Source organism: Nycticebus coucang, chromosome 13, assembly GCF_027406575.1.
Source record: "Nycticebus coucang isolate mNycCou1 chromosome 13, mNycCou1.pri, whole genome shotgun sequence".
NCBI lineage: Eukaryota > Metazoa > Chordata > Mammalia > Primates > Lorisidae > Nycticebus > Nycticebus coucang.
The window spans coordinates 101684096-101693790 of record NC_069792.1 but is presented as its reverse complement, the minus strand read 5'-3'; the positions used below and the strand labels follow the sequence as shown (position 1 = coordinate 101693790).

Genomic DNA, 9695 nt, shown 5'->3' with positions numbered 1-9695 from the left:
CTGATGTTCTGGGACCTCGAGCTGGGCTGTTGGTCTTCATTCTTTGTGCAGAATGCTGGCAGCTGCTTTTACTCTGGAGATTCGTGTCTCCCAGCTTTGGGGAAAAACTGTTTTTCTAAATCTCGTTCCCACCATATTTTGGTTTCTTTCCTCCACCAGAACTACTGTTAATCTTTTTTATTTTATTTTATTTATTTATTTTTGTGTGTGTATGGTTTTTGGCTGGGGCTGGGTTTGAACCCACCACCTCCGGCATATGGGACTGGTGCCCTTCCCCTCTGAGCCACAGGTGCCACCCTACTGTTAGTCTTAATATTTGTAACCCATCATTCATCTTCTTGTCTTTTCTTTTAAAACAATTGGCTACATGTGGGGAGGGTGCTACCATCCCTTTCTCAGGTTCAATAATTTTCTATCACAGCTCACAGAACTCTGGAGAACTCTTTATATATGTTCACCAGTTTATTATAAATAATTTTTTTTTTTACACAGCCTCAAGCTGTTGCCCTGGATAGAGTGCTCTGGCATCACAGCTCACAGTAACCTCCAACTCCTGGGCTCAAGTGATTCTCCTGCCTCCACCTCTCAAGTAGCTGGGACCACAGGCACCCGCCACAAAACAATTTTACCCACAACACCCGGCTATTTTTTTTTTTTTTTGTAGAGACAGAGTCTCATTGTATCGCCCTCGGTAGAGTGCTGTGGTGTCACACGGCTCACAGCAACCTCCAACTCTTGGGCTTACGCGATTCTCTTGCCTCAGCCTCCTGAGCAGCTGGGACTACAGGCGCCCGCCACAACGCCCGGCCATTTTTTTTTTTTTTTTTTTTGGTTGCAGTTTGGCCGGGGCTGGGTCCGAACCCGCCACCCTCGGCATATGGGGCCGGCGCCCTACTCACTGAGCCACAGGCGCCGCCAACACCCAGCTATTTTTTGGTTGCAGCCGTCATTGTTGTTTGGTGGGCCGGGTTGGATTCGAACCCGCCAGCTCAGGTGGATGTGGCTGGTGCCTTTGCCGCTTGAGCCACAGGCGCCAAGCCTGTTATAAAGAATATTAAAAGATATGAATGTGGGTGGCGCCTGTGGCTCAAAGGAGTAGGGCGCCGGGCCCATATGCTGGAGGGGGTGGGTTCAAACCCAGCCCCGGCCAAAAACTGCAAAAAAAAAAAAAAGATAGACATGAACGACCAGATAGAGGTATGCAGGGCACAGCATGGGGGAGGGGTGCAGAGCTCCCGTGCCCTCTGGGTGCCACCTTCTAACCATGTCATGTGTTCAACAACCCAGACGCTCTCTGAATCCCTTCACTGAGGTGTTTTTCTTTTTGAGACAGAGTCTCACTATGTCGCCTTCAATCGAGTGCTGTGACATCACAGCTCCCAGCAACCTCAAACTCTTGGGCTTAAGCAATTCTCTTGCCTCAGCCTCCCAGGTAGCTGGGACTACAGCCTCTCACCACAACACCTGGCTAATTTTTTGTTATTGTTGTCATTGTTTAGCAGGCCCGAGCTGGGTTCAAACCCACCAGTCCTGATGTATGTGGCCAGCGCTCTAACCACTGAGCTATGGGCGCTAAGCCATTGAAGGATTTTTTGAGGTTTCGTTATATAAGCATGACTGATGAAGCCATTGGCCATTAGTGATTAACTCAATCTCTAGCCCCTCTCCCCTGAACTTGGTAGGGCTGAAAGTTTCAACTCTGTAATCCTGCCATGGTCCTCCTAAAGACCAGTTTCCATCCTGAAGCTACCTAGGGCCCTCCCTGGCCACGGTGGTCTCAGTGGCAGATAAACGATACTCTGATCACTCCCTCTTGAGATTCCACGGGTCTGAGAGGCTCTTGTCTCAGGAACTGGGAACCAAGACCTATTATTATGACAAAAGATGGTCCAGGCTCTGTGCCCTGTAGCTCAGTGGCTAGGGCGCCAGCCACATACACCAAGGCTGGCAGGTTGGAACTTGGCCCGGGCCTGCTAAATAATAATGACACCTGCAACAAAAAATAGCCAGGTGTTCTGGTGGGCACCTATAGTCACAGCTACTTGGGAGGCTGAGGCAAGAGAATCACTTAAGCCCAAGAGTTTGAGGTTGCTGTGAGCTGTGACACTACAGCACTCTACTGAGGGTGACATAGTGAGACTTTGAATCAAAAAAAAAAAGATGGTCCAATCCAATCACATGTATCACTCAGGAGGTCACAGGGTTTTTAGGAGCTCTGTGGGAAAGATCAAATATAAATGTATGATAACATCCTGTCAGATTTTGAGGTGAAAATATTAGATTGTAAGCAGTAAGCTCTAACAGACCATTGTTTTATACTATTATTGTCTCACCTCTCCAACTACAGATTGTAAGGTCCTATGGTTAGGAAACATTTCTTATACTCTTTCACATGACATTTAATCCATTTGTTCATTAAACATTTTGAGAAGCAGCTTGGAAATCACCTCCCCTGGGAGCTCTTCCCAATTTCCTCCCTTATCCCAGTCGCCCCGCTGACTGCTCTCCCCTGTGCTACCCATTCCTGCAAACACCTCTGGGCATGATGACCCCTTCACTTGGGGGCAGACATCAGGGTAGATTTGTGTCTTCTAGAACGCTGACCAAGCAGCAGGCAAGTAGGTTACTAGGAACACTGGCTGGAAGTATTATACTAATATACACGTACTGGACCTCATTTTCCAGCACCACCATCAAGAGCTGAGCAGAATTCCACATGTAGCTCACTCTGAAGCGGCCCTCTCCCAGCCAAGCCCTGGTGTCCTCTCAGTTTGGCCCCCACATGGTTCCCGTGTTCTTCTGGAGTGCCGGGGCTGCACCGGGGGCTGTGGTGCAGTGATCCGGCTACAAGAAACACACACTTTGCTGGAGACACACAGAAGCAGGCAGCTGTGACGCCAGGTGGGAGGTGACTCCCGACTTTTAAAACTGCTATGGAACCGGGTGGTGCCTGTGGCTCAGTGAGTAGGGCGCCAGCCCCATATACTGAAGGTGGCAGGTTCAAACCCAGCCCCAGCTGAACTGCAACCAAAAAATAGCCGGGCGTTGTGGCAGGCGCCTGTATTCCCAGCTGCTCAGGAGGCTGAGGCAGCCCAAGAGTTAGAGGTTGCTGTGAGTTCTGTGACATCATGGCACTCTACTGAAGGCGGTAAAGTGAGACTCTGTCTCTACAAAAAAAAAAAAACTGCTATGGAACCAAAACAAGGCAAAACCCCTGAAACATGGATAAATCTCAAAAACATGAAGCAGGGTGCTGGCCTCATATACCAGAGGTGGCCTGTTCAAACCCTGCCCTGGCCAAAAACTGCAAAAACAAACAAACAAAAAAAAAAACAAAAAGACATGAAGCATGAGAAAGTAGTCAGACACAAATCTATTCTATCTATATGAAGTTCTAGAACAAGCAAAATGGACTGCAGTGACAGAAACAGCCCTGATGGTGTGGTGGCTAGAAAGGTCAAAGCAGGCTGTTTGTCTGATGTAACTGAACACATCAGATCCACGCATTTCACCCACATAAATTATGCCTCAGGGATCTCCCCCCTCACCCTCAGTGCTGTGGAGCAAAAGCTCTCACTACCCGGCCTACCTGGAGGCTCTGCAGCCTTGCACGCTTGCTGGGGGCCAGGATGCTGCCCAAGGCACCATGTACTCAACAGGCAGCCAGGCCCACGGCTGGACCTGAAATCTCCTTTCCTTTGGGAAACCTGCTCTCCCCACCTACTTGTCCCTTCTGACTGCTCCTGAGCAGGGTGGAGACAGATTTGAGGCTCTCACAGAGGCAAGAATTTAAACCACCAGGACAGCTTTACTGGCCCTTTGCTGACTTCCCGTGTCAACGGGGTCCTTTCGCTGTCTACGGCAAACGTTAACTTTCTTACTCTGTAAAAGTAAGCCTTTTCTTTCTTTTCCTCAGTGAGCTTTGTTTCATGCTTGCCTCACTTTGCGGTGTCTGGTCACTTTTGACCCACAGTGCTCTAAGAACAGAGGACCCAGGCCTGCCTCAGACCCTGACATTAAGAACACAGAGAGCTGGGCGGCACCTGTGGCTCAGTGGGTAGGGCACTGGCCCCATATACCGAGGGTGGTGGGTTCAAACCCAGACCTGGCCAAACTGCAACAAAAAATAGCTGGGTGTTGTGGCGGGCACCTGTAGTCCCAGCTACTTGGGAGGCTGAGGCAAGAGAATTGCCTAAGCCCAGAAGCTGGAGGTTGCTGTGAGCTGTGTGACACCATAGCACTCTAGTGAGGGCGAGAAAGTGAGACTTTGTCTCAAAAAAAAATAAATAAAATAAATAAAACTGCCGGGCGGCACCTGTGGCTCAGTCGGTAAGGCGCCGGCCCCATATACCGAGGGTGGTGGGTTCTAAACCTGGCAACAGCCAAACTGCAACCAAAAAATAGCCGGGTGCTGTGGTGGGCGCCTGTAGTCCCAGCTACTTGGGAGGCTGAGGCAAGAGAATTGCTTAAGCCCAGGAGTTGGAGGTTGCTGTGAGCTGTGTGAGGCCACAGCACTCTACCGAGGGCGATAAAGTGAGACTCTGTCTCTACAAAAAAAAAAATAAACTGCCAAAATCACTAAAAAAAAAAAAAAAAAAAAAAGAACACAGAGAGCTACCTTGAAATTCAGCATTTTGGGTGCTGTCACAGTGTAAGCCTGGGAGAATTCTGCCAGGTAACCAGTTTGATCAGGACACCCTGAAAAAACTCTTCTTCCGCATGACTGCCTGGTCACGGTATAAGCTGGACAGCAGAGAACACTGGGTGCCACATGGGACTCTAAATCACCATCTTACAATCAGACCTCATTTGTGAAAAGGAATATGGGCCCAAATACCCACTTTCTATTTAACAAATAATCCCAAACTTAGACTTAACAGAAGCAGCATTTATGTGGTCACAATTGTACATAGCAGCAGCTTGGTCGGACACAGGCTTCCACGAGGCTGGTGTTTTTAACAGGAGTAGAAGCCTCAAGGCTATTTTCCTTCTTGATCTGTAATTCATGCAGTGTCACTTCTATTTTATTTAAAAATTTTAAAATACCATGTATTTAACTGATAAATAAATACAGTATATATTAAATACAAAAAGACAGCTTTATTGCTTCTGTGCTGCATGGCCGGGTACAGACCGCTCCCACCCTCGGCCCAGGAGCCTGCAGCTGGGCTCACTCCGGGCCATGCACCCGCCGGTGCTGGATCAGGTGGAAGCTGAGGCGGAAGTCCTTGCCACACGCAGTGCAGCGGAAGGGCTTCTCGCCCGTGTGGATCCTCTGATGCCGGAAAAAGCCCGACAGGGCCCGGAAGGTGCGGCCGCAGTGGCTGCACTGGTAGGGACGCTCCCCCGTGTGAATCCTGCAGTGCTCACTGAGGAAGGAGCTGCGGCTGAAGGCACGGCCGCAGTCGCCGCAGGTGTAGGGCCGCTCCCCGGTGTGCACCCTCTGGTGCTGGATGAGGTTGGAGCTCTGGCCAAAGGCCTTCCCGCACTCCTTGCACTCATAGGGGTTCTCCCCATGGTGAATCCTCTGGTGCCGGACCACATTGGAGCTGTGAACAAAAGTCTTCCCACACTCGCCACATGCATACAGCCGCTCCCCAGTGTGTGCTCTCTGGTGCTTGACTGCGTCCGACCTCTGGCTGAAGGACTTGCCACATTCCCCACATTCGTAGGGCTTTTCTCCCGTGTGAACCCTCTGGTGTCGAATGAGGTTGAAACTCTGGCTGAAGGCCTTCCCGCACTCCGTACACACATAGGGCTTCTCCCCGCTGTGGACCCTCTGGTGCCTGACCACGTGCGAGCTGTGGATGAAAGCCTTCCCACAGTCACTGCACTCGAATGGCTTGCCCCCGGAGTGGATGCTCTGGTGTTTGACCACATCTGAGTAGCACTTGAAACTCCGGTCGCAGGTGTCACATGGATAGGGCCGCCCTTTCCAGTGGCTTCTTCCCTCTGCCATGGAGCCTGTGTTCAGAGTGACGTCTGGCTTGGGTACACAATTCTCAGGGCCATTCTGCCCTCCAGTTTCCTCACAAATGACCAGGGTCCAAGAGGCGTCTCCAGGTGTCTCCCCAGCATCCTTGTTTCTGCCAAGGTCAAGAGACCCCAGTGCTCTGGGAGGCCCCTGTTCTGGGCCTGGCCTAGCCTCCCCATAACACTCTCTTTCTAAAGCCTGCTTTGGTGTCGACCCTGTGCTCCCAGCCGCGTGCCCAAGAGCTGACGTGGTACACTTGGCAGCCTGGCTGGCCCTCGAGGCTTGTGCTGGAACAGCAGTTCTTGTAGCTGGAAAAGAGGTCAGATATGGATGACTTTAGGTATAAGAATACTCCATGACATGATAAAAGCTGTGTGTGAGTCTAAGAGGGCAATGGTGGTCAACGATCATGACGAGTGAGGGCCATGGAGACAGTGTGCAGTGGCCACCTGGTACTTGGCCTGCCTGGTTCCTGCCCAGCTTCCCTCCCGCTTCCTAATGCCCATGGTCACAGGAGCCCTCCAGGGGCTGGAAGAGGGCTAAGCCCCCAGCCTCGGCCTGCTCAGCCCAGAAGAGGGGTCAGAGCACAATCCCTGGCACAACCTCGTTCACCAGCTGGCCTGGAACACATGGGAGACCGGCTGGCAGCATAACAGTGAAAATGAAGCAAACGGGCTCGGCGCCTGTGGCTCAAGCAGCTAAGGCGCCAGCCACATACACCTGAGCTGGTGGGTTAGAATCCAGCCTGGGCCCACCAAACAACAATGACGGCTACAACCAAAAAATAGCCGGGCGTTGTGACAGGCGCTTGTAGTCCCAGCTACTTGGGAGGCGGAGGCAAGAGAATTGCTTAAGCCCAAGAGTTTGAGGTTGCTGTGAGCTATGATGCCACAGCACTCCACCAAGGGTGATAAAGTAAGACTCTGTCTCCAAAAAAAAAAAAGAGAGAAAGAAGCACAGTGTGTAGCCAGGGGAGCACCTGGCAGGGGTGGCAGGAAGAGGGAGGACTGCTGGGCAGCAGAAAGGGCGCAGCAGGCTGTGGACAGGAAGGGGTGAGGTTGGGGCCATGCCCCTAAGCCCAGCTATGTCCCTGTAGTAGCCAGGGACTAGCTGGATTGGGGGAGGGAGGGAGCAAATTTCTATGCTGTCCCTACCTCCCTAAATCCAGGAAGGTCCCTCGCCAATGCCTCTGGGCCCAATTGTGAATGTGTCCCCTCACCTGTGTGGGTGTCCATCAGGGAACCTCTCTCCTTGGTGTCTAGAGAGCAGGCCTGGGGACTCTACTCCTCACGCCAGCTTACAGAACAGCAATGGGAAGAGTTTCTGGTGGGTAAAAGCAGAAAGAAAATGGCAGTGAGGTCAGGATGCCTTTAGAGAAGAGAGGGTCAAAATGGGCTCAGGGGGCCCTGAGGGAACTGTGGCACTCAGCTGGGCTCATTTCAGTCATCACCAGTCAAAAAGGTCCCAACTAAACAGACACGTCTAGAAACTGGTGTTCTATGGGCTACCCTGGGGACTCTAGTTCAGGCTCTGCAGATGCAGAGCACAGATGGAGGTGGCCTCGTCCACAAGCTGCCTGCTGTGGGCTTCTTAGCTTCACACCAAACACACCCAGAGCCTTCAATCAGTACTTAAATGCCTAGAGAAACTTCTGTACATTTTAAAATTTTCTTGATAATCCTAAGAATCTGAATGTAAAAAACTGAAACAACAACAACAAAAAATAAGAACAAATGATTTGATTTGAATTCTGCAAATCTGGATTGAGGAGTGATTTTTCCAAATCTGAAATCAAAGGCAAAGCCTTACAGAGTTACTGACATAAGAAAACTTAACGTTAGGGCGGTGCCTGTGGCTCAGTCGGTGGGGCGCTGGCCCCATATACTGAGGGTGGCGGGTTCAAACCTGGCCCTGGCCAAACTGCAACCAAAAAATAGCTGGGTGTTGTGGCAGGCGCCTGTAGTCCCAGCTACTTGGGAGGCTGAGGCAAGAGAATCACTTGAGCCCAGGAGTTGGAGGTTGCTGTGAGCTGTGTGAGGCCACGGCACTCTACAGGGGGCCATAAAATGAGACTCTGTCTCTACAAAAAAAAAAAAAAGAAGAAGAAGAAAACTTAACGTTAAAAAAAAAAAAACAACTAGGGTGGCGCCTCTGGCTCAGTGGGTAGGGTGCTGGTCCCATATACCAAAGGTGGTGGGTTCAAACCCAGCCCTGGCCAAACAGCAACAAAGAAAAAAAAAAAAAGAAAAAAACTAAAAAAGGGAGAGAAAAACTTGCAACATAAAGAAATCAGACCTCTAAATATTAACAGGAAAGTATGAAAAACTGCCAAAGATCAACAGTTAACTCACAAAATAGTAAAAAAGAGGGCAACATATTTTTTAAGTCCCACTTTATGTGCCATTAAGACATTAATTTATTTATATATTTATTTTTTTTTTTGAGACAGTCTCACCTTATTGCCTTGTAGAGTGCTGTCACGTCCTAGCTCACAGCGACCTCGAATTCCTGGGCTCAAGTGATCCTCCCGCCTCAGCCTCCCAAGTAGCCACGCCGCCACAACGCCCGGCTAGTTTCTCTATTTTTAGAGATGGGGTCTCGCTGTTGCTCAGGCTGGGGCTGAGGAACGGCGGATCCTGAGCTCAAGGGATCCTCCCACCTCAGTCCCAGAGTGCTGGGATTACAGGCATGAGCCACCTCACCCGGCCTAAGACATGTAATTTAAAATACCATTTTTTACTCTGAAAGTAGGTTTTTTAAATGGCTATACCTAACTAGCAAGGATTCGGCTAAGAGGCACTGCTGAGCCGCAGGGAAAGAGCCGCAGGCTGCCCGGCCGGGACGCGCCGACCACCGACCAAGGCCGCTTGCAGCAGCACCCCGGTGACCTCCCGCCGCCAAGAGAGGCCCGCTCGGCCGCCGGGTCCAGACGCGCTGGCCACACCCGCCACCGCGCCGCCGCCCGCACCACCACTCACCAGCCCTGCGCGCCGGAAGCTTCCCGGCCTCGCCCCGCCCCCCGGGCCGGCACTTCCGGCGGCGCTCTGGCCGCGGAGACTGCGCGCTGGGCTGCCGAGGTGCGGGTGCTCGGCCCTCCAGCTGGGCCGCGGCTCCCCTGGGCCCCCAGGAGAGGGCCGCAGCGGGCGGGCGCACTCGCCTGTCACCCGGCCGCACGAACCGCTGCCCCGTCCCTCCGCCTGCGCGCGCGGCTGGGCGCTCTGCTCGGGCCCCCGGGCCGCCCCCTGGCGAGCTCCCGCGGTTGTCGGCCGAGGCGGGTAGTCGCGGGATCCGAAGACGCCGCGGTGTGGACGGGGCTTCTCCGCGGCGCGGATGCTCTGGCGTCTCGCCGAGGCTGAGGAACCGGGCGCGCCTGTGGCGGGTGTCCTCTCTGGCTTCTCCGTGAGGCCCTTGTCCTTAGCCCTGACTGCTCCCCACGGGCCTTCCCTGTGTAAGAGTCCTGGTGTCTGCCTGCCACTACCAGTCTCCACGATCTCGCCCCCTTCCCTTGTCCTTGGACAAGGGCTCGCGCCTCCAGCTGGAGCGCTGCGAAAGTGGGGTGTCATCGGCTCTTCACTGGCCAGGGATAAATTTATCATGAAGGCACAGTGTCGCCTGGTTTTCCCAACGTATAATTGGCATTTTCCCCTTGCAGCGGATAGACCATCTCCGAGGAGAAAAGGAGGGCAGAAGAAGTGACCCTCAGCAGCGCGAAGCACCGCCC

The 9695-nt window shown here is 52.4% G+C and overlaps 1 protein-coding gene across 2 annotated transcripts; it reads right to left on the bottom strand.

Moving 5' to 3' along the window:
- Positions 1 to 5084: 5084 nt before the first annotated feature.
- Positions 5085 to 8940, bottom strand: ZNF696 (zinc finger protein 696). 2 transcript variants are annotated; one of them, XM_053559609.1, is made up of 4 exons: positions 8745 to 8940; positions 8430 to 8552; positions 7194 to 7297; positions 5085 to 6282 (listed from the first exon to the last, which is right to left on the bottom strand). In XM_053559609.1, the coding sequence occupies exons 3-4, from the start codon at positions 7207 to 7209 to the stop codon at positions 5171 to 5173; spliced, it is 1128 nt and encodes a 375-aa protein (XP_053415584.1). In that variant the 5' UTR covers positions 7210 to 7297; positions 8430 to 8552; positions 8745 to 8940; the 3' UTR covers positions 5085 to 5170. The 2 variants fall into 2 exon arrangements, with proteins under 2 accessions (XP_053415584.1, XP_053415585.1); XM_053559610.1 differs by lacking the exon at positions 8430 to 8552.
- Positions 8941 to 9695: the final 755 nt, after the last annotated feature.